Source organism: Bufo gargarizans, chromosome 1 (assembly GCF_014858855.1).
Source record: "Bufo gargarizans isolate SCDJY-AF-19 chromosome 1, ASM1485885v1, whole genome shotgun sequence".
Taxonomy (NCBI): domain Eukaryota; kingdom Metazoa; phylum Chordata; class Amphibia; order Anura; family Bufonidae; genus Bufo; species Bufo gargarizans.
The window spans coordinates 16054339-16082250 of NC_058080.1; the positions used below are offsets into that span (position 1 = coordinate 16054339).

A 27912-nucleotide genomic window follows, 5' to 3' on the forward strand; every position below is an offset into this window, starting at 1 on the left:
ATTTTTCTGAAAGCCAATTTTTTGGGCAATTGTCTCGTAGGGGCTGATGTTTTGCAGGATGAGGTGACCGTTTGATTGGTACTATTTTGGTGTATACTCACAACTTTTTGATCAATTTCTTTATACCATTCTTTGGGAAGTGAGGTGGGCAAAATTTCTATTCCATCATAGTTTTTCTTTTTTTTATGGTGTTCACCATGCCGGAAAAGTAACGTGATCCTTTTGTAGAACAGGTTGTTATGGATGCAGGTACACCCCCCCAACTGGTTACCTCCCCTCTGTACCCTTACTGAAGGCTAATAGCAATTCATTCATAACTTCTAGTAGAAATAATAAAGGAATAGCACAACATAGAGCCTTAAGAATAGATGTTCCAGAATTGGTATTGCATGGGGAATGCATGAAGCTATTAAAACAGGCATGTCAAGAGTGGTGAAAGGTCCTTTTTAAGGGGGCTGGCCGCTGTGGAAGTCAATGTTAAGGCAGTGGGGCACGTTGGAAGTCACTGTTAAAGGGATGGTCGCTATGGAGGTCACTGTTAAGGGAGTCACTGTTAACCAGATGGGCCACTGTGAAGGTCACTGTTAAGGTCATGGGGTACTGTTGAAGTCACTGTTAAAGGGGCGAGTGCTGTGTAGGTTACTTTTAAGGGGACAGGGCACTGTGGAAGTCACGGTTAAGGGGGTGAGACACTGTGGAGGACACATTTTAAGGAGGTGGGGCACTGTGGTGGAGTCAGTGTTAAGGGGTGGGGGGCTGTGGAGTTCACTATTAAGGGGGCCGGGTGATGTGGAGGTCACTGTTATGGGGATACTGTCGATATCTTTTAACGACACACAAACATTAAATGAAATAGTGCAAATATACCCGTGAGAAGACGGGTCCTTCTGTTAGTTTATTTATAAATACTAAAGGGGAATTTTGCTTTTCATTTTTAATATTTTTTATATTTAGAAAATATATAGTTATTATTTTAACTTCTTTTGTTAGCCATACTAGGTGAATTTAATCTATGACCTCTTGACTGCTTTGACTTCTATATTGCAGTGTATTGTGATTTTAATGTTATTCTGTTGACAGGCATGTTAACTTTCACTAAAAAAGGTACCATTACAATCACTTAGCCCTCTATAATTGCTTTTGGGGTTTAATCAAGGACAGAGGAAACTGCATATATTTTCCATATATAAATACCTGAAATTTTTGGGGAAAAATTCTACTTCTCTCATTTCTTTGAAATATGAGCAAAGCTTTGGTTTCAATATGGCAATAAACAATGCATCAAAATGCATATGAGAAAGAAGCTTTAGAGTTGTTTCGCATGCAGCATTTTTTTTTTTATGCCATTTTTGTAGCAGTTTTTTGAGTATCTCTCTCACCCCACACAAATCTCAGAAAATTTTGAATCAGTATAATCAATTCACTGGATTCAGCTCTACATCATTGAAATCCTTACCATCATCTCTCACCTGTAAATGTTTACTTTTTTAATTACCAGAGTGTTTTTTTATTTCTAAGGGTACAGATGCACAGTCAGGTTTCTTCATGCCAAAGCTAATAGTGAATTATGGCCACCAAAACTGCATCAAAAAGTCTAACTCATGTGGTGTAAGGCCGCATGCACACGACCATGGTGTGTTTTGCGGTCCGCAAATCGCAGGTCTGCAAAACACGAATGGCGTCCGTGCGCATTCCGCAATTTGCAGAACGGAATGGACAGCCTTTGCATATAACTGCCTATTCTTGTCCGCAAAGCAGGGGCAAGAGTAGAACAGGCTATATTTTTTTTTGCAGGGACAGGGAATGGAGCAAATGATGCGGCCCCATTCAAGCCAAAACAGCGGCTCAGATGCGGACCAAAACAAAGGCCGTGTGCATGAGGCCTAAGGGATATATGATTGTTTTGCCATGAATTCTAACATACAGGAATAAAATTGGCTTAACAAAGCTTAAGTGAATAAAACATTTACTAACCACTGAGAAAATACATCAGAGTAAAAGTAAGTAACAAGCCTCCAACAATGAACAAGCTTAGCCAGCTCCCAGCATGGCACATGGCCTAGCCAATGCTCAATTATAATACAAAGAGAGATATAATCACAAGACATCTTACCCAGGCCATGTCCTCATTGGAGTTTAATGTTCTTTCTAGCTCATTGGCTGATCCCTCCTAAAAGGTTTCCAATATGCAGTACATATGTACAGTGACCTAAGCCTTTAGGAATATAGCATGCTCTGATGCTCATGTCAGAGGGGCTGTGTGGGAGATGAAGGGGATTATCTTGCTAATTGGCTGCACAATTTTGAAATTAATACTCTAATTTTATCCACAAAGCTGCAGAGTCAATACTGTTATTGGATTGTGGTGATTAATATATCTCCTTGGTGGCCTTATTTCAACTTTTCACTGTGCAATCAATTACCTCTTAATTCCACAGTTTTGTTCCCTGTACTGCCTACTTTTACCTCTGCTTAAAATCAGGCTGCTAGGCCTGGTCGTCTATGTGTTGAAGCCTGCAAGGTCAGATTACAAACAGCCAGGGACTGTAAGTAAATGATTAAAGCCAGGTCCTCCCCAGCAGCTGATAACAGTGCCTGGGCTGTGTGCACTTCTCCTTGTCCCGGCGCTTGGCAGACGCTCCCTCACTCAGCAGACTGGGACAATGCAGAGTCAAAGCAGCGCAGACCAGGGAAGGGAGATCTGCCATCTGCTCAGTGTATAAGTGAAAGCAACATGTGGTAAGAGGACCCCTTTGTGCTGCAGGAGATTAACCCTTTAGGGGGGAGGGCGCTGGTTACTGACACTTTTGGGGGGCTATTGTTAGTGGCTAGTGAGGGCAGGCGGGATTAGCCTCAGGGTGAGGGCAGTGGCGGCCATCATAACTGAATAGTGAAATTGCAGTTTTTTTGCAGACTGGTTGCTAAGGGCTGAATCTTAATAAATATGGGGTAAGTCCGTCTAATAGTAACTGATTCTGGAATATCATGTTATTAGTAACTACATATATGAAAATGGAAATTAGGGTGTAAGTGTGACAGTTATCCTTTAAGAATATTTTTTTACCAATCTCCTTGGATATTTCTCCCTCGGAGCATTCCAAACAGTCGAAGCAGCATTTATGTATTCCAGGTTTTAAAACTCTTTGGTAGCCAGGAGGACACTGAGCAGAACAGGTAGACACTGGAATCTGAGAAAATAAATGATATACAATAATAAATTGCATCCTCTTTTGTATAACTGTCAAATTGCATTTACAAGGTTTGTTTTAGGTTTCTACGGAAAGGAATTGACCAGAGATAGTCAAGATCGAAGATCCAGCAGTGATAGTCCAAAGAAAATCATCCCTGAAAAGGACATTAATATACAAATTATGGGGGACTATTATCATCTTCTATAAACCAGAAAACTATACCATAAATTGCTATCTTGGGCCAATTTGCCACTGCTACTACTGTTTGGTTACCTGGGAGTCAAATCGCACCTATAACATTCTCTTTTGCTTATACTGATGACCAGTCTGGAAACAAGAGTTCAAGTAATTAGTTTTCTCTTATACTATATCCATGGGAGCTTCTATTTGTTTGTTTCAAAGACATACAGTCCAGAACAAAGAAAAAAAATTAAATCAGTTTTTATTCTTTTTACTGGCAGATGATGGGGGGGCTCTTATTACTGGCACATGATGGGGGGCTCTTATTATTGGCACATGATGGGGGCCTCTAATTACTGGCACATGATGTGGGGCTCTAATTACTGGCACATGATGGGGGGCTCTTATTACTGGCACATGATGGGGGCTCTTATTACTGGCACATGATGGGGGGTTCTTATTATTGGCACATGATGGGGGGCTCTTATTACTGGCACATGATGGGGGGCTTCTTATTACTGGCACATGATGGGGGGCTCTTATTACTGGCACATGATGGGGGGCTCTTATTACTGGCACATGATGAGGGGGTGCTCTTATTACTGGCACATGATTGGGGGTGCTCTTATGACTGGCACATGATGGGGGGTGCTCTTGTTACTGGAATTCAAGAGGGGCCTGGATGTATTTCTGGAGCGTAATAATATTACAGGCTATAGCTACTAGAGAGGGGTCGTTGATCCAGGGAGTTATTCTGATTGCCTGATTGGAGTCGGGAAGGAATTTTTTATTCCCCTAAAGTGGGGGAAAATGGCTTCTACCTCACAGGGTTTTTTTGTTTTTTTTGCCTTCCTCTGGATCAACTTGCAGGATAACAGGTCGAACTGGCTGGACAAATGTCATTTTTTTGGGGGGGCACTACTGGCACATTGGGGGCACTACTTACTGGCACATTATTGGTGGGCATTATAGGGGCATCTACTGAGGACACAAAGAAGGGGTATTTTATATGGGGGGCTCTGTACAGTAGCATTTTATACTGGGACACATTTTGGTGGGTACTATGGGGAAGGGGGGAGAGGAGTACTATGGGGTCATCTATGGGAGGCACTAAGAAGGGGTATTTTATACTTGAAAATTATGGGGGACACTGAGGGCATCTACTGGGGCATTATATAGGGGCATTTTACACTGGTACATAATGGGGGCACTAGGAGGAAGGGGGAAGAGGAGCACTATGGGGGCATTTACTGGGGGCACTATATAGGGGTATTTTATACTGGCACATTATTGGGGCACTATGGGGACATTAGCTCAACTGGGGGCATGACAAGGGGGTATTTTTTGCCCTGTCACATTATAAGGAGAATTATTTCTACTGGGGGGACATTATGGTGGGCTTTATTACTCCCCCATGGCATAACCCCCCTAGTAGCAGCACCAGCCTCTCCCTGCTCTGCTCTGCCCCTTCTCCAAATCCTTATTATGAAATCTTTCTCATTAGGATAAAACACAACATCAGCTCCACCGAGCTCCCCAGCCAAGTGTTGAAGTGGTGTCTGAGATTCCCAAGGGCCAAGCCAAGTAATTGTAAGTTTTCATGTAAAATATGTTTATGTTATACACATATAGCATACACTGTGCCACACAATATACAGTATACCGCTACACTGTGTAGTCTGTTCTATAACACCATTGTTTTGTGGCGGAGAACAGAAAATAGTCTGGAAGTGCCCCTCCCGAGACCAGGCCCTGGATCCACCACTGCTCTGCACTTTAGTTTAGCCAGCACAAAACCAAAAGTAGCTTAGAGGGTCCACTTCTCTGCTCATTTCTTCTTCCTTTCTTGTACATATTCCCTGTACACATTTTCCATTCTTCCTTCTCTATTTCTTTTTTGTTCATTCCCTCATTTTTCCTAGTGTCATCCATTCTTTCTTCTCTCCCTATCACATAATTTTATATTTCCTTTTTTATACTAGAATTTCCTCAATACACCTGTCCCCAGCCCACTGTCTTTTCTTCCCTCCCCATACCATACTTTATTTCCCTTCCCTCCTTTCTTACCCTATGTGTTCCTTCTCTATTTCATGCTTCCATCTTTCCTTTCTGATTTGCTTCTTTCTTTCTTTCCCATTCCAATTCCTTTTCAATTTATAATTTCAAACCTTCCCTAAACATTTCTTTTTGCAATATTATCATGTCCCATATTAGTCCTCTCTTCCTAACTTACTTTCTTTTCTCCTTTTTAATACCCATTTTCTTTAATTCCGTCTCATTTTTTATTTCTCCCTTCGCCATATTTTCCTTTTTCTTTTCCTATTTATTGTTTCCTTCCTTTTTTCTTCTTATGCCAAATTACATTTTTCCTTACTCTATGTTTTTATAATTTCTTCCTCTCCTCTAACTTTTCTTCCTTCTAGTCTTGTCCCCTTTTATATCCCTGTATATCATGTTTCCTTCTCTTTTCCACATGTCCCTTCTTAATTATTTATTTATGGCAACTTTCTTTTAATTTATTCTTCTTTCTTTCCTTTTGAGTTGTTATGGATTAGAAAAAAGTGCCAATAATGAATAATTTATACACTAACTTTAAATATTGAAAATCATGAACATTTAAATGTTAATTTTTTGGTAACTATTTTTCTTGATACAGAAGCAAGCATATTTACTTCTCCGTTTTTCCAAAAAGTTTCATTATTATTAAAGACAAGCTGATTTCCTTCAGGAGATGGAGCATTAAATTTTCCAGCATGTATGAGAATATCGTTCCCTTCTGAGGAAACTACAAAATTAAATATGTCATAGGATGTGGTCATTGCTCTTTTCTCATTAAAACACACATTTTCCCCAGTTGGATCCTTGAATGATACTCTTCTTAAGAACTAAAGAAATGGAGAAAAACATTGTATGAGCTACAACAGAAATACATTGTATGCATAGAATACATTTTGCAATTAATAATGTATTTATTTTTACCTGCAAAATAGTATTGACATATTTTATATACAAATTTATTTTGTATTGCACTTTACCTTTCGAAAACTAAGTACATGCAAACACAAAGATATCCTATCAACAAAATGTTTTACTATCTAAAGACAGTTGAGGTGCAATAACAAAAAAAAACTGGATTAAGTAATAATCTATCAAAAAATGTACTTCACAAGTTATATTTGTCTATACAGTTACAAGAAAAAGTATGTGAACCCTTTGGAATGATATGGAGATATGGATTTCTGCACAAATTGGTCATAAAATGTGATCTGATCTTCATCTAAGTCACAACAATAGACAATCACAGTCTGCTTAACCTAATAACGCACAAAGAATGAAATGTTACCATGTTTTTATTGAACACACCATCTAAACATTCACAGCGCAGGTGGAAAAAGTATGTGAACCCCTAGACTAATGACATATCCAAGAGCTAATTGGAGTGAGGTGTCAGCCAACTGGAGTCCAATCAATGGGATGAGATTGGAGGTGTTGGTTACAGCTGCCCTGCCCTATAAAAAACACACACCAGTTCTGGGTTTTCTTTTCACAAGAAGCATTGCCTGATGTGAATGATGCCTCACACAAAAGACCTATGTCTATAAATGGAAAAAGGTCAGCACTGCTGCTACTCTCCCTAGCAGTGGCCGTCCTGTAAAGATGACTGCAAGAGCACAGCGCAGACTGCTCAATGAGGTGAAGAAGAATCCTAGAGTGTCAGCTAAAGACTTACAAAAGTCTCTGGCATATGCTAACATCCCTGTTAGCGAATCTACGATATGTAAAACCATAAACAAGAATGTATTTCATGGGAGGATACCACAGAGGACGTTTACGGTTTGCACAAGAGCACCTGGATGTTCCACGGCAGTACTGGCAAAATATTCTGTGGACAGATGAAACCAAAGTAGAGTTGTTTGGAAGAAACACACAACACTGTGTGTGGAGAAAAAGAGGCACAGCACACCAACATCAAAACCTCATCCCAACTGTGAAGTATGGTGGTGGGGGCATCATGGTTTGGGGCTGCTTTGCTGCATCAGGGCCTGGACGGATTGCTATCATCTAAGGAAAAATGAATTCCCAAGTTTATCAAGACATTTTGCAGGAGAACTTAAGGCCATCTGTCCATTAGCTGAAGCTCAACAGAAGATGGGTGTTGCAACAGGACAACGACCCAAGACATAGAAGTAAATCAACAACAGAATGGCTTAAACAGAAGAAAATACGCCTTCTGGAGTGGCCCAGTCAGAGTCCTGACCTCAACCCGATTGAGATGCTGTGGCATGACCTCAAGAAAGCGGTTCACACCAGACATCCCAAGAATATTGCTGAACTGAAACAGTTCTGTAAAGAGGAATGGTCAAGAATTACTCCTGACCGTTGTGCCCGTCTGATCTGCAACTACAGGAAATGTTTGGTTGAAGTTATTGCTGCCAAGGGAGGTTCAACCAGTTATTAAATCCAAGGGTTCACATACTTTTTCCACCTGCACTGTGAATGTTTACATGGTGTGTTCAATAAAACATGGTAACATTTAATTCTTTGTGTGTTATTAGTTTAAGCAGACTGTGATTGTCTATTGTTGTGACTTAGATGAAGATCAGATCACATTTTATGACCAATTTGTGCAGAAATCCATATCATTCCAAAGGGTTCACATACTTTTTCTTGCAACTGTATAGTGTTACCCAATGGTTGTGAGGCTTTGCTAGCACATCAGTGATCACACGTACCTGGTTCTAGACATGATGTTGCAGATTTAAAGGCCTAAACAAGGTTTTATCTACCTCGGTCATTTGATGATTTTCCCTGATGAACAAAATATCAGACCCAAGTGAACGTGTCTTCCTCCAAATACCCATTTTTAAGGCACCATTAGTAGGCAGAAATCTTAGGCTACTTTCACACTAGCATTTTTTCTGGATCCAGCAGGGATCAGCAAAAATGCTTCCATCACGATGATACAACCGACTGCATCCGTTATGAATGAATCCGGTTGTGTTATCTTTAAAATAGCCATGAACACCATTGAAAGTCACGGGGGACAGATCCGTTTATTTTTTTTTTGTGTCAGAGAAAACAGATCTGTCTGCATTGACTTACATTGTGTGTCAGGACGGATCCGTCTTGCTCCGCACTACATTCCAGACAGAAAAACTCTGCAGGCAGCGTTATTCTGTCCGCGATAGGGACGCAACCAAACGGAACGGAATGCATTGTAGTGCACTCTGTTTCGTTCAGTTCAGTTTTGTCCCCATTGACAATGAATAGGGACAAAACGGAAGCGCTTTCCCCCGCTATTTAGATCCTATGATGGATCTCAATAGCAGAAAAGGAAAGCGCAGATGTGAAAGTAGGCTTACTCTCTGCATCTTTTCATGGTCTATATAACAATATCTCTTCTTGGTGAGACACTCAGGAGTGTTTGCAATTAGATATATAACTGATATCCATTACTATTACAGTTACCATAATCTCGAATGGCTGACAGGTTGATTTGCAGTACAAGTATTGTTCACATAGATTTACATGCAACAGGCAGAACCTCTAGTATGTGTGCCTTTTTCCATTTAAAAATTGTCATGCAAAACAATTTTTAATAGTTTGCAAAAGTAAAGAAAAGCACAATTATCAAACAAACTTAAGCAATAAAAGAAACAATACAATTCTACTGTTCAAAATTAGGAAGCCTAAAGTATCTACGCCAACTTGGCAGTCTCTGCAGTCTCTGCAAAAAAAAATTTCATCCCCCAGACTCCATATCCAAATCCTTTCACCCGGCCATAACAGTACTCTGTTCTACGCTGATGAGGGGCAAAATCTCTGAAACAGCTGTCTGCGGATATGCATATACAGGTGAAACTTGAATATCGTGCAAAAGTCAATTTATTTCAGTAATGCAAATTAAAAGAAATTGCATTAATGCAGCTTAAAATTAGAATTTTTTGAAAAGGTTCAATATTCTTGGCTCAAAGTGTCACACTCTAGTCAGCTAATTAACCCATACCCCCTGAGCAAAGGGGACCTCAAAATTGTGACTTTGGGGTTTCATAAGCTGTAAGCCATAATCATCCAAATTATACCAAATAAAGGCTTGAAATATCTCACTCTGCATGTAATGAGTTTATCTCATATGTTAGTTTGACCTTTTAAGTTTCATTACTGAAATAAATCAACTTTGCGCGATATTCAAATTTTTCGAGTTTCACCTGTACAGTGGAGGAAATAATTATTTGACCCCTCACTGATTTTGTAAGTTTGTCCAATGACAAAGAAATGAAAAGTCTCAGAACAGTATCATTTCAATGGTAGGTTTATTGTAACAGTGGCAGATAGCACATCAAAAGGAAAATCTAAAAAATAACTTTAAATAAAAGATAGCAACTTATTTGCATTTCATTGAGTGAAATAAGTATTTGAACCCCTACCAACCATTAAGAGTTCTGGCTCCCACAGAGTGGTTAGACACTTCTACTCAATTAGTCACCCTCATTAAGGACACCTGTCTTAACTAGTCACCTGTATAAAAGACACCTGTCCACAGAATCAATCAATCAAGCAGACTCCAAACTCTCCAACATGGGAAAGACCAAAGAGCTGTCCAAGGATGTCAGAGACAAAATTGTAGACCTGCACAAGGCTGGAATGGGCTACAAAACCATTAGAAAGAAGCTGGGAGAGAAGGTGACAACTGTTGGTGCGATTGTTCGAAAATGGAAGGAGCACAAAATGACCATCAATCGACCTCGCTCTGGGGCTCCACGCAAGATCTCACCTCGTGGGGTGTCAATGGTTCTTAGAAAGGTGAAAAAGCATCCTAGAACTACACGGGAGGAGTTAGTTAATGACCTCAAATTAGCAGGGACCACAGTCACCAAGAAAACCATTGGAAACACATTACACCGCAATGGATTAAAATCCTGCAGGGCTCGCAAGGTCCCCCTGCTCAGGAAGGCACATGTGCAGGCCCGTCTGAAGTTTGCCAATGAACACCTGAATGATTCAGAGAGTGACTGGGAGAAGGTGCTGTGGTCTGATGAGACCAAAATAGAGCTCTTTGGCATTAACTCAACTCGCTGTGTTTGGAGGAAGAAAAATGCTGCCTATGACCCCCAAAACACCGTCCCCACCGTCAAGCATGGGGGTGGAAACATTTTGCTTTGGGGGTGTTTTTCTGCTAAGGGCACAGGACAACTTATTCGCATAAACGGGAAAATGGACGGAGCCATGTATCGTGAAATCCTGAGCGACAACCTCCTTCCCTCTGCCAGGAAACTGAAAATGGGTCGTGGATGGGTGTTCCAGCACGACAATGACCCAAAACATACAGCAAAGGCAACAAAGGAGTGGCTCAAGAAGAAGCACATTAAGGTCATGGAGTGGCCTAGTCAGTCTCCGGACCTTAATCCAATCGAAAACCTATGGAGGGAGCTCAAGCTCAGAGTTGCACAGAGACAGCCTCGAAACCTTAGGGATTTAGAGATGATCTGCAAAGAGGAGTGGACCAACATTCCTCCTAAAATGTGCGCAAACTTGGTCATCAATTACAAGAAACGTTTGACCTCTGTGCTTGCAAACAAGGGTTTTTCCACCAAGTATTAAGTCTTTTTTTGTTAGAGGGTTCAAATACTTATTTCACTCAATGAAATGCAAATCAGTTGCTATCTTTTATTTAAAGTTATTTTTTCGATTTTCCTTTTGATGTGCTATCTGCCACTGTTACAATAAACCTACCATTGAAATGATACTGTTCTGAGACTTTTCATTTCTTTGTCATTGGACAAACTTACAAAATCAGTGAGGGGTCAAATAATTATTTCCTCCACTGTATTTAATTCTGGTTTTGACTTATATTACAAGTGATGCTCCAAGACCTATTTTGAGGGCCAGGCAGTGACCTAAAGGGGTTGCTATCCAATAAGTAATATTAGAAAGCCAGTTTTTACTCCTTAAAAAAAGCCTATTAATAGGGATGAGCGATCCCGTGGAATTTCGGGTTCACCGGGTTCAGCTGAAATTCAGGTCAAAGTTCGGGTTCAGGACCCGAACTTGACCTCAAACACCATTGAAGTCAATAGGGACCCGAACTTCACTTTATTATTTTCTGTTATAACATGGTTATATCAGAAAATAATAGCATTTTTAAGACAGAATACTAAAGAATATGGCTATTTAGGGGTTAAAAAAACTCCCCTCATCCAATTGATCAGGCTGCAGCAGTCTCTTCTATCTTCATTCAGCAGGACCTACCAAAGTGTGCGCAATGATGTCACCGCGCTCTCCCACATGGATGAGGTGAGTTTTTTCTTTTCTTAACCCATAAATGGCCATATTGTTGTCACGGACGGTGTACAGGAAACAAGGCAAAGCAACATGTATAAACGACTCGCTGGATCCCAAAGCTAAGGAACCAAGGGAGACCCCTGCAGAAGACCTGGCACTTTCCCTGACTGCTCAGCCTATGCAAAGATCCGAATGGTGGAGGTTTGCATATCCACGAACCTTGACTATAAAGCCCTGAGCACCCTACAATAGTGAGGGGACACGACCACCGGCTCCCTACACAAGATACGGAGGGAGTCAGGGTCACCTGGAATCCAGCAAACAGAAAATAACAGATAAAGGTACAACACTTAGCTTTGAAGCAAACAGGAGGACAGAGTCAGCGAGCACACACACTCCAGGAAGTAGTATAAGCCGCCCAGAAAAGCCTTCTGGGGAAGAATTTAAAGGGAAACAATTAGTCCAACACATGACAGCTGAGAGAGGCTAACGAGAGGAGGAGCTGAATACCACAACACAGAAACTCAAGGAGGAGGTTCTGAAAGGCCTCTGTCAGAGCTTCTCAGCTGTCTGGTTGTGACAATTGTTTTGCATTCTATCTTAAGAATGCTATTATTTTCTGATATAGCCATGTTATAATGGGAAATAATAAAATCACCCGAACACCGAACCCAAACCCGGACTTCAGTGAAAAAGTCCGGATTTGGGTCTGGGTACCCGAACTCACAAAGTTTGGTATATGAACCCAAACTTTGCAGTTCGGATTCACTTATCCCTACTTATTAACATTTCCTTTTCCCAAGGAGCATTGCTTGGCCTGTATGACTACCTTCACTATCTTAGAGGGAAACTTTAATTCCCCTAGACCTTTAAAAGGGTTATCCAAGAGTAACAGATCTCCCAGAGTGTCAGAACCACGGTGGAGATCATACTTAACTGGTGCTGTGGCTGGGTTCAGTGTCTAATCCTTCTGGGCCAGATCCTCCTCTCCCTGTGCGTTGAGATCAATGTCCATCGATAGGGGAATACATGACCACTGCATTCAATTACAGGCAGCAGCAGTGACCTGCTCTCCTTGCATCACGACAGGTTACATGATGCAAGGTGAGCAGGTCCCTCCAGTGGCCTATAATTGGCTGCAGTGGTCATGTATCCCCCATCAATAGATGTTGATCACAGCGCGGCAGGAAGAGGAAGAGGTGGCCCAGGAGCCTTAGACACTGAACCCAGTGTGGGGACCAGGGAAGTATGATCTCCACCACAGGTCGGCCACTCTGAGAGGGCTTTCTAACTCTTAGATAACCCCTTAAAAAGAAAAATACTCATGCCCCTACACATTGGTTCATAGGAAGCAGGATGTATTATGTTTTTTTTTATATTATGAGTATGGAGGACTATGACATAGTGGGAATAACTGAGACATGGCTGGATGATAGCTATGACTGGGTAGTTAATGTACAAGATTACAGTCTGTTTAGAAAGGATTGTCAAAACCGGAGAGGGGGGGGGGTCTGCCTTTATGTAAAGTCCTGTCTGAAGCCCACAGTCCGGGAAGATATAAGTGAGGGACATGAACATGTGGAGTCACTGTGGGTAGAGATACATGGAGCTAAAAACAATAATAAGTTACTAATAGGAGTTTACTATAAACCACCTAATATACCAGAGTCCACAGAAAATCTACTACTAAACGAGATAGACGAGGCGGCAAATCATAATGAGGTGGTTATTATGGGGGACTTCAACTACCCAGATATAGACTGGGAAACTGAAACTTGTATATCTCATAAAGGAAACAGGTTCTTGGCAATAACCAAAGACAATTACCTCTCCCAACTGGTTCAGGACCCGACTAGAGGGACGGCCATACTGGACTTAGTATTAACTAATAGGCCTGACAGAACAACAGACGTTCAGGTTGGGGGACACCTGGAAAATAGTGACCATAAAGTAATAACCTTCCAATTATCATTCAAAAGAGCGTTTCTACAGGGAGGAACAAAAATACTAAACTTCAAAAAAGCTAAATTTAGCCAACTAAGAGAGGCCATAGGCCTAACTAACTGGGATAAAGTCCTCAAAAAATAAAAATACAGCCACAAAATGGGATATCTTTAAAAGCATCCTAAAATCTCATTGTGAGAGGTACACAAAAAAAGGTTAAGCAACAAAAAGAAACCAATGTGGATAAACAGAACTGTAAAGAAAGCAATAAATGACAAAAAGAAAGCATATAAATCACTAAAACAGGAGGGTAGCACGGAAGCACTGAAAAACTATAAGGGAAAAAATAGAACATGTAAAAAACAAATAAAAGCGGCTAAACTAGAGACCGAGAGATTAATTGCCAAAGAAAAAGAGTAAAACTAACCCTAAAATGTTCTTCCATTATATAAATGTTAAAAAGTATAAATCTGAAGGTGTCGGCCCTTTAAAGAGTAATGAGGGGGGAGTCGCAGAGAGCAACGAAGAGAAAGCAAAGCTGTTAAATAATTTTTTCTCCAATGTATTCACTGAAGAAAATAAACTGTCAGATGAAATGCTGAATGTAAAAATAAATTCCCCATTAAAAGTGTCCTGTCTGACCCAGGAAGAAGTACAGCAGCAACTTAAAAAGATTAAAATAGAAAAATCGCCAGGACCGGATGGCATACACCCCCGTATCCTAAGGAAATTAAGTAATGCCATAGCCAGACCCTTATTTCTGATATTTGCGGACACTATACTGACAGGGAATGTCCCACAGGATTGGCGCATGGCAAATGTGGTGCCAATATTCAAAAAGGGTCCAAAAACAGAGCCTGGAAACTATAGGCCGGTAAGTTTAACATCTGTTGTGGGTAAACTGTTTGAAGGTTTTCTGAGAGATGCTATGTTAGAGCATCTCAACAGAAATAAGCAAATAACGCCATATCAGCATGGCTTTATGAGGGATCGGTCATGTCAAACAAATTTAATCAGTTTCGATGAGGAGGTAAGTTCTAGACTTGACAGCGGCGAATCAATGGATGTCGTATATCTGGACTTCTCCAAAGCATTTGACACTGTACACCATAAAAGGTTAGTATATAAAATGAGAATGCTCGGACTGGGAGAAAACGTCTGTAAGTGGGTAAGTAACTGGCTGAGTGATAGAAAACAGAGGGTGGTTATTAGCGGTACACACTCAGATTGGGTCACTGTCACTAGTGGAGTACCTCGGGGGTCAGTATTGGGCCCTATTCTCTTCAATATAATTATTAATGATCTTGTAGAAGGCTTGCATAGTAAAATATAAATTTTCGCAGATGACACTAAACTGTGTAAAGTAATTAACACTGAAGAGGACAGTATACTACTACAGAGGGATCTGGATAGATTGGAGGCTTGGGCAGATGAGTGGCAGATGAGGTTTAACACTGACAAATGTAAAGTTATGCACATGGGAAGGAATAATGCAAGTCACCCGTACATACTAAATGGTAAAACACTCGGTAACACTGACATGGAAAAGGATCTAGGAATTTAACCCCTTCAAGACACAGCCTTATTTCACCTTAAGGACCAGGTCATTTTTTGCAAATCTGACCAGTGTCACTTTAAGTGCTGATAACGTTAAAACGCTTTGACTTATCCAGGCCGTTCTGAGATTGTTTTTTCGTCACATATTGTACTTCATGACACTGGAAAAATTAAGTCCCAAAATTAATTTTGTTTGCATAAAAAAATACCAAATTTACCCCAAATTTGGAAAAATTTGAAAATTTCTAAGTTTCAGTTTCTCTACTTCTGTAATACATAGTAATACCCCCAAAAATTGTGATGACTTTACATTCCCCATATGTGTACTTCATGTTTTAATTATTTTGGGAATGATATTTTATTTTTTGGGGATGTTACAAGGCTTAGAAGTTTAGAAGCAAATCTTCAAATTTTTCAGAAATCCAATTTTTAGGGACCACTACAGGTCTGAAGTCACTTTGCGAGGCTTACATAATAGAAACCACCCAAAAATGACCCTATTCTATAAACTACACCCCTCAAGGTATTCAAAACAGATTTTACAAACTTTGTTAACCCTTTAGGTGTTGCACAAGAATTATTGGCAAATGGGGATGAAATTTGAGAATTTAATTTTTGTGCCTAATTTTCAATTTTAACCATTTTTTTCCACTAACAAAGCAAGGGTTAACAGCCAAACAAGACTGTATCTTTATTGCCCTGACTCTGCCGTTTACAGAAACACCCCATATGTGGCCGTAAACTACTGTACGGCTACACAGCTGGGCATAGAGTGAAAGGTGCGCCGTATGGTTTTTGGAAGCCAGATTTTGCTGGACTGGTTTATTTACACCATGTCCCATTTGAAGCCCCCTGATGCACCCCCAGAGTAGAAACTTCATAAAAGTGACCCCATCTAAGAAACTACACCCCTCAAGGTATTCAAAACTGATTTTACAAACTTCGTTAACCCTTTAGGTGTTGCACAAGAGTTATTGGCAAATGGGGATGAAATTTGAGAATTTAATTTTTTTGCCTAGTTTTCCATTTTAACCAATTTTTTCCACTAACAAAGCAAGGGTTAACAGCCAAACAAGACTGTATCTTTATTGCCCTGACTCTGCCGTTTACAGAAACACCCTATATGTGGTCGTAAACTACTGTACGGCCACACAGCGGGGCGTAGAGTGAAAGGTGCGCCATATGGTTTTTGGAAGGCAGATTTTGCTGGACTGGTTTTTTGACACCATGTCCCATTTGAAGCCCCCCTGATGCACCCCTAGAGTAGAAACTCCAAAAAAGTGACCCCATTGTAGAAACTACGGGATAGGGTGACAGTTTTGTTGGTACTAGTTTAGGGTACATATGATTTTTGGTTGCTCTATATTACACTTTTTGTGCGGCAAGGTAACAAGAAATACCTTTTTTGGCATCGTTTTTTTTTATTGTTATTTACAACATTCATCTGACAGGTTAGATAATGTGGTAATTTTATAGAGCAGGTTGTCACGGATGCGGCGATACCTAATATGTATACATTTTTTTTTATTTATGTAAGTTTTACACAATGATTTCATTTTTAAAACAAAATTTTTTTTAGTTTCTCCATAGTCTAAGAGCCATAGTTTTTACAGTTTTGGGGCGATTATCTTAAGTAGGGTCTCATTTTTTGCGAGATGAGATGACGGTTTGATTGGCACTATGTTGCGGTGCATATGACTTTTTTAACGCTTGCTATTACACTTTTTGTGACGTAAGATGACTAAAAATTGCTTTTTCTACACCGTTTTTATTTTTATTCTTTTACGGTGGTCACCTGAGGGGTTAGGTCATGTGATATTTTTATAGAGCCGGTCGATACGGACGCGGCGATACCTAATATGTATACTTTTTTTTATTTATATAAGTTTTACACAATGATTTCATTTTTTAAACCAAAAAAATGATGTTTTAGTGTTTCCATAGTCTAAGAGCTATAGTTTTTTCAGTTTTTGGGCGATTATCTTAAGTAGGGTCTCATTTTTTGCGGGATGAGATGACGGTTTTATTGTTACAATTTTGGCGTACATGCGACTTTTTTGATCACTTTTATTACCTTTTTTGGGGAAGTAAGGTGGGCAAAATTTCAATTTCATCATAGTTTTTTATTTTTTATTTTTATGGCGTTCACCGTTCGGGAAAAGTAACATGACCGTTTTATAGATCAGGTCGTTACGGACGCGGCGATACCAAACATGTGTAGGGAATTTTATTTTTCTCATGTTTAATCAGTGATAAATGTGTTTTTTGATTTTTACTTTTTTTTCACTTTTTTCACTTTTTTTTGGACCCAGACCCACTTGGTTCTTGAAGATCCAGTGGGTCTGATGTCTGTATAATACAGTACAGTACAATATATATTGCACTGTACTATATTTTACTTACACTGAACAGATCTATTCAGCACCATGGACAGCAGGACGCCTGAGAGGCGTCCTGTTGCCATGGGAACCTTCCCCGTCTGCTCAGTTATGTTCAGAACTGCGCAGACGGGGAAGGGTAAGGACGGGGCTCTGGGGGGGCTGTCTGGGGGCTCTCTCCCTCTCCCATCGGGGGCTGCAAAGGTACAGCAGCCCTCCGATGGGAGAGGGAGGGAGCTGGAAAGGGTTAAACGGCTGACATCGCATCACCGATGTCAGCCGTTTATACCAGGGTGCCAGCAATGTGCTGGCACCCTGGTATACCCACTAGAAGCCAACGATGATTATAATGAGAGGCGGGCGGGGGATCGCGATCCCGCCTGCCGCACCGCCCGCCTCCCGCAACTGCCGCACCGCCCCGCACCGCCCACAAACCGCCCCCCTGCACCCCGCCACATAAATGAATTCAGGGGTGCAGGGGGGTTAAAAAAAACGGGAAAAATACAGATTTTGGGCAATTTTTAGGTTTCTGATCCCTGCGGTCAGGGACCGCAGGGATCAGAAACTACATAGAGCGCTGCAAACCGCAGGTCTGAATTGACCTGCGGTTTGCAGCGATCGCCGATACGGGGGGGGTCACAGGACCCCCCTCGGCATTGAGCCTGAGTGCCTGGCTGTGTGTAACAGCCGGCACTCAGCGCTGTCACCATGTCTGCAGACATGGTGACAGTTAAATGCGATGAGGAGTATACTAGTCATGGAGCGCTAAGTAGCAGTGCTCCATGACTAGTATACATATGTCAGGTACAGTATATTTGTCACACTCTCCTTCTCTGATCGCTTCCCTGACAGGAATGGGGACGATCAGAGAAGGAGAGGAACACAGTCCCTCCCTAACCCCCCCTTACCTGCCCCGATGCGCTGCGATTGGTCCCTCTGCAGTATTGGACCAATCACAGCGATCGTGGGCGGGTCAGGGCTACAATACAGTTACTTCCGGCTTCTCTGGTTGCCTAGCAACCCCAGCACGCCGGCTTCACTGAACCTTCAGCGCTTCGGTCCCTGCGCTGACAGTGAAAGCCGATCACGTACATGCACGTGGGGATGCGGTGAGGCACCACATTCCCCCACGTACATGTACGTGATGTTGCGTGAAGGGGTTAAATAAACAGCAAACTAAGCTGCAAAAACCAGTGTCAGGCAGTTTCTGCCAAGGCCAATAAAATAATGGGTTGCATCGCTAGTCAGACCACACATGGAGTACTGTGTACAGTTCTGGGCTCCTGTGAACAAGGCAGACATAGCACAGCTGGAGAGGGTCCAGAGGAGGGCAACTAAAGTAATAACTGGAATGGGGCAACTACAATACCCTGAAACATTATAAAAAATAGGGTTATTCACTTTAGAAAAAAGACGACTGAGGGGAGATCTAATTACTATGTATAAATATATCAGGGGTCAGTACAGAGATCTATCCCATCAGCTATTTATCCCCAGGACTGTGACGAGGGGACATCCTCTGCGTCTGGAGGAAAGAAGGTTTGTACACAAACATAGAAGAGGATTCTTTACGGTAAGAGCAGTGAGACTATGGAGCTCTCTGCCTGAGGAGGCGGTGATAGTGAGTTCGCTAAAAGAGCTCAAGAGTAGTGTTGATCACGAATATTCGAATTGCAAATTTTTATCGTGAATATTGGCACTTCGAGAATTCGCGAATATTTAGAATATCACAAAATATATTCGTAATTGCGAATATTAGATTTTTTTGAAAATCCAGTTCATGCAAATTTTTATGCGAAAATTTTTGCAATCAATAAAATAATGCCTGGAGATCACGAATTTGCGAATTCTCGAATATATGACGAATATTCGCCCAAATATTCGCGAAATATCGCGAATTCGAATATTGCCCCTGCCGCTCATCACTACTCAAGAGGGGCCTGGATGTATTTCTGGAGTGTAATAATATTACAGGCTATAGCTACTAGAGAGGGGTCGTTGATCCGGGGAGTTATTCTGATTGCCTGATTGGAGGCGGGAAGGAATTTTTTATTCCCCTAAAGTGGGGAAAATTGGCTTCTACCTCACAGGTTTTTTTTTGCTTTCCTCTGGATCAACTTGCAGGATGACAGGCCGAAGTGGATGGATAAATGTCGGCCTAATGTACTATGTTACTATGTTACTAGAACATTAACATACTTAAAATGCATACGTGGTAATCCTGTAATAAAATGAAGCTTTGAACTTTTAATTGAGCGCTGGATACTTAATTACATCTTGTGAATTAACTGTACCTGGGTGCCAGTCCTGCATACATGTGCACGTATAATCAGAAGTGCCAGGATGAGATTAAACTGATACTTTGGTACTTTGTTTTTTTCATAACACTACACTAAGCTGCCATTTTTGTTCCCTTATTTTCTTTTTGTATTTTCTGAAACAACCACACAACTTTATTTTAGAGAAAGTGAAATTGAAAACATAGTTTTTTTTTTTTTTTCACTGAATGGTCCATAATATATGCACAAATATTTTTTACAAAAGTAGTGCACATCTTACAAATCATATCTGGCGTCTGTAAGCTAACATATAAACATAGAAGCATAGAATGTGTCGGCAGATAAGAACCATTTGGCCCATCTAGTCTGCCCAATATACTGAATACTATGGATAGTCCCTGGCCCTATCTTATATGAAGGATAGCCTTATGCCTATCCCATGCATGCTTAAACTCCTCCACTGTATTTGCAGCTGCCACTTCTGCAGGAAGGCTATTCCATGCATCCACTACTCTCTCAGTAAAGTAATACTTCCTGATATTATTTTTAAACCTTTGCCCCTCTAATTTAAAACGATGTCCTCTTGTAGCAGTTTTTCTTCTTTTAAATATTCTCTCCTCTTTTACCTTGTTGATTCCCTTTATGTATTTAGCAGTTTCTATCATATCCCCTCTGTCTCGTCTTTCTTCCAAGCTATACATGTTAAGGTCCTTTAATCTTTCCTGGTAAGTTTTATCCTGCAATCCATGTACCAGTTTAGTAGCTCTTCTCTGAACTCTCTCCAAAGTATCAATATCCTTCTGGAGATATGGTCTCCAGTACTGCGCACAATACTCCAAATGAGGTCTTACTAGTGCTCTGTAGAGTGGCATGAGCGCCTCCCTCTTTCTACTGGTAATTCCTCTCCCTATACACCCAAGCATTCTGCTAGCATTTCCTGCTGCTCTATGACATTGTCTGCCTACCTTTAAGTCTTCTGAAATAATGACCCCTAAATGCCTTTCCTCAGATACTGAGGTTAGGACTGTATCACTGATTTTATATTCTGCTCTTGGGTTTTTACGCCCCAGGTGCATTATCTTGCACTTATCAACATTAAATTTTAGTTGCCAGATTTTTGACCATTCCTCTAGTTTTCCTAAATCCTTTTCCATTTGGTGTATCCCTCCAGGAACATCAACCCCGTTACAAATCTTTGTGTCATCAGCAAAAAAACACACCTTACCATCGAGGCCTTCTGCAATTTCTCTGATAAAGATATTAAACAATATGGGTCCCGGAACAGATCCCTGAGGTACCCCACTGGTAACAAGACCTTGGTCTGAATATACTCCATTGACTACAACCCTCTGTTGTCTGTCCCTATGTAACTGAATGAGGATAACATCAGAAATAGATATCTTACATTTTTCATAAATGTGTGAATTTCTTTGTAGCTCTTTTGTAGCGTATACATCTGTATATTATGCAGAGAATGTGCCATGGCGTAGACAGATTTGTAGACTAGGTAAGCCACTCGAAAATCTTCTGACTGGTATAAGAAACTGACTCGTTCTCCTATTAACAAAGTTCTGTTACATTCTTGAAGTTGGGTTCTGTGTTGATACTGAAGGGCTATATTCATATATGGATCAGATGTTAAGCAACGGAAGAAATATGCCAGAACATATTCCATAAAAAATTCATTTGGACGGCTCACAAGGATCACATCCTGGATGTATTTTTTTAATTCAGGAATTATTTTAGAAGGAGGTGAAAATACCAGACTTCCGTGAAATGGAGATTTTCTCATTTTGGAAATAAGTGGTGCAGCCATCCACCCAGCTGGTACGATCAATGTCTTCTCATAAACGCTATCACATTGTTGTTGTAAAAAAGAAATAAGTAATAGAGATACTTTACCACAGATGACAATGACTTGTGAAGTTGCTGAATCGATGATCTTTTTTTTTATTTTATACTGTTTTATTTTGTCACTAATTTTAACAATATACTCTGCACAGATCTCATAATTGGCTGCCATTGCCTTCAATTCCTGGCTCTGTTTCTCACCTACATCATCATCAGATGTAATAATACCGATCCACGTCCATTTGCAATGTCTTAGTAATTGAACAATTGCCAGACTCTGGGTTTCATAATGGGGAAGTGCTTGAAAGAACGCCGGATAGAATTTGGAATTGGTTAAAGGAGGAACGGCTGAACCATAACTGATCTGAATGATATAAAAGACAATAACTGTTACAGTCAACCCATCCTTCCGCACCTTTAACATTACTAAGAGGTTTTAAACACTGATGCATTATGAGATATGTAAGGCAACAGAAATGGTAGGAAATAGAACGTATTACATGGTGCAGCAAGGTTTTCAGAGCATAATTAAACTGAATAATTAATTAAATCAATGGAAGTGCTGAATATAATTCACAAGAGAGTCAGAAGATACAAAGAATCTAGAAAGAAACGCATATAGCATATGCAATTCCAAGCGAATAGAATAACATAAGGCCTAGATATGTAAAGGCTAAGCAATCAACAGATTCCTTCTAATTAACCAGGCAAACCTAGGTAATAAGCAAAACCAGACACCAAGTTACACTGATGAGCAAAAGTGTAAATGTTTCAGGCTCCATATCGCACCATCCACTACAGCTTCGGACGTGAGATACCACCATAGATTATAGACAATCATCTTGGCTGTGTCATGCATAAATTGGACTTGCAGCTATTTAGCATATGATTAGTTATACAGATTCTTGTCATGTAACTGCACTGTTACTGTTTTGTTCCTGGTGGTGGAACAATCTTTTTCTTTTTGCATACTACAAATTACAACCTGTTCTCACCTTCCCTAATAGCTCAGTGTGTTATTAGGTTGATTCTAGAGATGAACGAATTTTTCAAAAGTTCAATTCGGCTGACTCGCCTAATTTTACTAAAAATAAATTTTGTGACTAATTACTTTGTCACGAAGCGCATTTTTTTGTAAGTAGTGGGTGCAATTACAGCAAATGGTGACTGGTTGTAATCCAGGAGTAGCCATGAAGAAGATTTCCCAAGAAAAGAGAAACAGCATTATCAAGATCATCAATAGCAGTATCTCGGGCAAGAAAATTGCCAAACTGCATCAGGTGAGAGCAGTGACAGTTGGAAGAATACGAAATTAAGTCCATCCATCCATTCCAAAGTGAAGAAGGGGATGTCCAGGCAAAATATCAGAGTCAACAAGTCGGCTCATCACAAGGTTTATCCATTCTAGAGCGAGAAACAAGTCAGTGAAGGCGGCTCGTATGCTTTGTAATAATAAGACGTCCATGCAAGCGCTGCGCATTACAAAGGTCTGGAATGGTGGCCGAAAAAAGGTGAAGACGTTTCGACTTCAATACCATCATAAGAAGTGTTGGCTCGAGTTTGCAAAAAATGTATGAACAGTGGACAGTAGAAGATTAGAAGTGGTTATTTGGAGCGATGAGACAAAAGTGAATAGACTGGGCTCTGATGGATGCAAATGAGTCTAGAAGAAACAAGGGAAAAGGGGGATAATGGATCGAGAAATTGAAGGAACTGTCAAGTTTGGTGGAGGAAGCCTGATAATATGGGGTTGTTTTATAGCCAAAGGCATTGGATACTTGACCAGTAACGATGGCAGTCTGAATGCTGAGCTGTATATGAATATCCTACAAGACGAGGTACTTCATACACTTGAGTACTATGGGTATGAAAAGGACAACATAGTGTTCCAGCAGGACAACGATCTGAAACATATGTCGAGATTGGTGAATAAATGGTTCCATGACAATGAAGTAGAGGTGCTGGATCGGCCCCCGCAGTCCACAGACCTCAACCCAATCGAACACTTGTGGGTGGAGTTGAAGAAAAGGCTGTATTTGTACCCAAGTGAGTCAACCAGTATGCACCAACGTTGGGAACGTGTAGAAGAGACCTGGGAACAGATTTTTGTCGAGACATGCTTGAATCCAATAGAAAGCATACCCAGAAGGATTCAGGCAGTGTTGAAAACCAAAGGTGGATTTAAAAAATACTAACAAAATAATAAAAATTTCAATTTAGAATTTTAGAAGCAAAACAGTAACAATGCAGTTCCATAACAAGAATCTGCATAACTAATCATATGCTAAATAGTTGCAAGTCCAATTTATGTATGAGACAGCCAAGATGATTGTCTATAAAATGGTGGTATCTCACGTCTGAAGCTGTAGTGGATGGTGAGATATGGAGCCTCAGTTCAAAACATTGTTACCTTCTTGCACATCAGTGTATACTAAATCTACAGACAAAAGCATAATCATATGGGGTCATTTATCAAAGTGGTGTAAAGTAGAACTGGCTTTGTTGTCCATAGCAACCAATCAGATTCCACCTTTCATTTTTTAGAGCTCCTTTGGAAAATGAAAGGTGGAATCTGATTGGTTGCTATGGGTAACTAAACCAGTTCTACTTTACACCAGTTTGATATATCTCCTCTTATATTTTTCATTATGTATGCAATTGATAGAGATGTGGATATCATTCTTAATTAATTGAGATGGCCCCCATATCCTCCAGCTCTAATTTTACGCCTTCTTCACTTAAGTTCCAAGAGGACCCTCTTCCCTGATGTGTCATATATGACGTATGCTGTACTGCTGTTAGAGTGAAGTCATTGCAATATGGCGCTTGGACTTAAATGTTTACATAGTTTGCATACCAGAATTAGTAAATTTTTCACCGTTTAGCGGAGGTCCCATTCATTTCTATGGAGCTGTGAAAAAAAACTGATAGTCCTCCGTTTTTTTCTCTGCGTCTGTGATCCGTGATTCCAGTCCGTAAAAAAAAAAAATATATATATCCTGTCCTATTCTTGTCAGTGGAAAACGGAGGACGGACCCATTCAAGTCAATAGGTCCGTCAAAAAAAACGGATGCACAACTGGTACTGTATTTCATCCGTGTCCGCGTCCGTGTCTTTTTCTACAAGAACTTGGTGCAATAAAATTACAATTTTCATTAACCTTCCTTTTTTTCCCCCTGTCAGACACAAAAAAAAGGAAGACACAAGGAAACACAACTGAAGCAAAATCGGACATGGACCACTGAAGCCAAATCACTGACAGTGAAAAAACACTGTCGTGTGCATGACGCCTAACTAGGATTAAGTCAGTACTTGGAGGCAACTTAATCTCGATTCATAACAGTTTGTTGTGGTAATTGGTGCAAATGTTCAGGACTCCCGGTTAAGTGAAGTACTCGGCCCTGGGGGTCCTGCCCATCTGCTAAAATCACAGAAGGAGGGAATTTGGATGGAAATGGTCTCCAGACAGATTCTGTTCTTTCTGTCTATATAAGATGCTGCATAAGTAGTAAGGAAGAAATAATGTAGACAGGCAGTGAAGGACATCAGCAGGCTAATGAAAGGTGTAGACATGCAGAGCCCCCACTCCCTAGATGGTAAACTGAGAGTAGTAGTGAGAAAAAGCATGTAGGGAAATAAAGGGAGGTTGAAAGATAAGACGATCACAGAACAGGCAGAGGTCTGGCTGTGATTAGTGAAGCAAGTGTATAGAAGAGAAGGTGTAGAGAGAGACAGAGAAAGTTGGGTTATAAATGTTATCATGATAATGTTAAACCACCTCCCCAACAGAGAAAAGAAAAAGTAAGTCTGCCACCCTATAATGGTCCTGGGGGGTGGACCTGCAGAGTCTGCAGTCAGATGCCATATCTCAAACAGTCCGAGACTTTTTGAAAAAGCGGATGTTATCAAGGAGATTGTATCCCCTTCTAACACTCTTTTGTACCCTGTAAAAAAGAAAAGTGAGAAGGGCAAACCCACCCAGTACCAGATGGTACGTGACCTACGTGCGGTCAATGAAGCTACAGTTTGTAACAGCCCCATTGTGCCCAGTACACACACCTAGTTGACTCAGGTTCCCACTACCCCTACCCACTCTACTATGATTGACAAATGTTTTCTTTTCAGTACCACTACATTCAAACAGTTGGTAGTTGTTTGTCTTCACACATGAGGGTAAACAGCAGTACCTGCTGCAGGAAGCCCAGAACTCGGCCGGTATGTTTACTGCAGCCATGACACTCCTGTCCTTTTTTAGCTGATCATGGCTGCAAGGTAAAGAAAAGAAAGAAAAACTTCAGTTTTGCTGCATTACTGTCACCCCTGAACGTAAGAAGGCTGTGGAGGACACCCCTCTGTCCAGAAACATGAATGCACTGAGGACATTTTTGGGCCTTGTTCCTTATTGCAGACCTTGGATAAGCAAGTTTGAGGCAGCCTCTTTATGATTGTTTATCTTTTAGTCCCTTACACTTTATAAATGAGGTGGTAGACACCTTTATGCCCTAAACCTGGCAATTTTGTGCTCCCCCGCATCAGGCCAGATTATTATATTTAGATTGTATTGTACAGAAGTAAATGGCCATGCCTCAGCTGTCCTCACCCAACTGCATCGTCTGCAACAACGCCTTGTGGCATATTATTCAGCCAGACTTGACCCCGTGGCCAGAGGTGCCCCTTTCAGCATCAGAGCTGTAGCAGTTGTAAAACCAAAGCTCTGAGATAGTCCTGAACCACAAAAGTGACAGTACTTATTCATCATGAAAGTACAACCCAAAAATCTTTTTGTTGCCCGCCATTTGAGAATGCAATGTTCCATTTTGTTGCCTAACAATGTTAATGTACAAAGGTGTAACACGTTGAATCCGCCCAACCTGTTGCCAGTGGAGCAAGGGGGAAGGAAGAGTTAGGGCATTTAAAAAACTTTTCTTCCAGATCCAGAGAAAGAGGCTCATGACTGTTTGCAGATAATGTCACGAGAGATAGCGGGTGGTAAATCAGTCATTAGATAATCCAGATCATGTTCTCTTTGTGGACTGATGAGGTATGGCCAAGATGGCATGTAGTACACAGGTTGGGCAGTGGTGACTAAACATGACACTAAAAAAGCATAGTCCTTACCACCACACATGTCTGCACACGAAGCAGAGCTAAGGGATATGGAGATGGCTTGCAGATATGCAGATGGAAAAGCAGCCAACATTTACGCTGATTCCAGGTATAGCCCATGACTATAGACCCATTTGGAAGCCAGAGAATTCCTGACCGTTTCAGGTAAACCCATTAAAATGGGGAAGCAGTGAGGTCTCTGATGGAAGCCCTCATGTCACCAACTTGAGTGGCGGTGATAAAAAAAACAAAGGTCACTGTAAAACAGACTCAGAGGAGGCAAAGGGAAAAGCCGAGGCAGATCCGGCTGCAACAATGGCTGCCAAATTACCTAGGAAGACCCCTGCCTTTTTGGACACAGCTCAGGCCCTGAAATAACTCCTCCTGTCTCCCTGGAAGTTCCTAAGACATTACAGAACCAGGAGGGGAAGGAGGAAAGGGGATGTAAAAAGGGAGGACTGCGAATGTGGAAGACCTAATACAGTTCCAAGGGAAACTCTGTCTTCCCAGGTCCCTCTAATCCACGATGGCACAGGCAACTCATGGGGTGATGCACCAGTCAAAAAACTGCTATGTGTGATTTAGTACAAGGTAAGCCCCAGGGTTTCGCACTGTAGCAGCCAGATATACTCAAGGATGTATGATTTGTGCCCAGAATGTCAACAAGGTGGTTAAGGTACCCCAGAAACACACGTCTTGCCCTTTGTATCTGTTTCAATGCTTGCAGACTACATTCAACTACCCAAGGTGGGCGTGTATGAGTATGTATTGGTATGTGATGACTTGTTTTCAGGATGGCCAGAAGCATACTCAAAGAAGCAAAGAAGATTATGGCCGAAGTTGTATGCAGGTATGGGGTACCATTGAAGTGACAGAGGTGTTCACTTCACAGGTGAAGTGATGCAGAAGATAATGAAGGTTTTGGGTGTAGAACAGGCCTTACATGCTTCATACCATACACAAAGCAGGGGTAGGGTAGGAAAAAAAGAACTGAACAGGACACTAAAGTTAAAGATTCAAAAAGCCATGAACAGAGTGCCTGCTGGTAGCCCTCTTTTCAGTAAGGTATACCCATAACCGTAAGACAGGCTTTAGTCCCTATAAGGTTGACCCTTTTTGGGTCAGCCCCTAGGACAGGATTGT

The 27912-nt window shown here is 41.0% G+C and overlaps 1 protein-coding gene across 1 annotated transcript in view; it reads right to left on the bottom strand.

The window, feature by feature from the left end:
* Positions 1-27912, bottom strand: part of LOC122921453 (vomeronasal type-2 receptor 26-like) — a 72623-nt gene that overhangs the window by 25025 nt on the left and 19686 nt on the right. The window contains exons 3-4 of the mRNA XM_044271466.1: positions 6044-6256; positions 3065-3188 (exon numbers count right to left, since the gene is read on the bottom strand). Of these exons, the coding sequence (XP_044127401.1) occupies positions 3065-3188; positions 6044-6256 (337 nt within the window). The remainder of the gene's footprint in view (positions 1-3064; positions 3189-6043; positions 6257-27912) is intronic.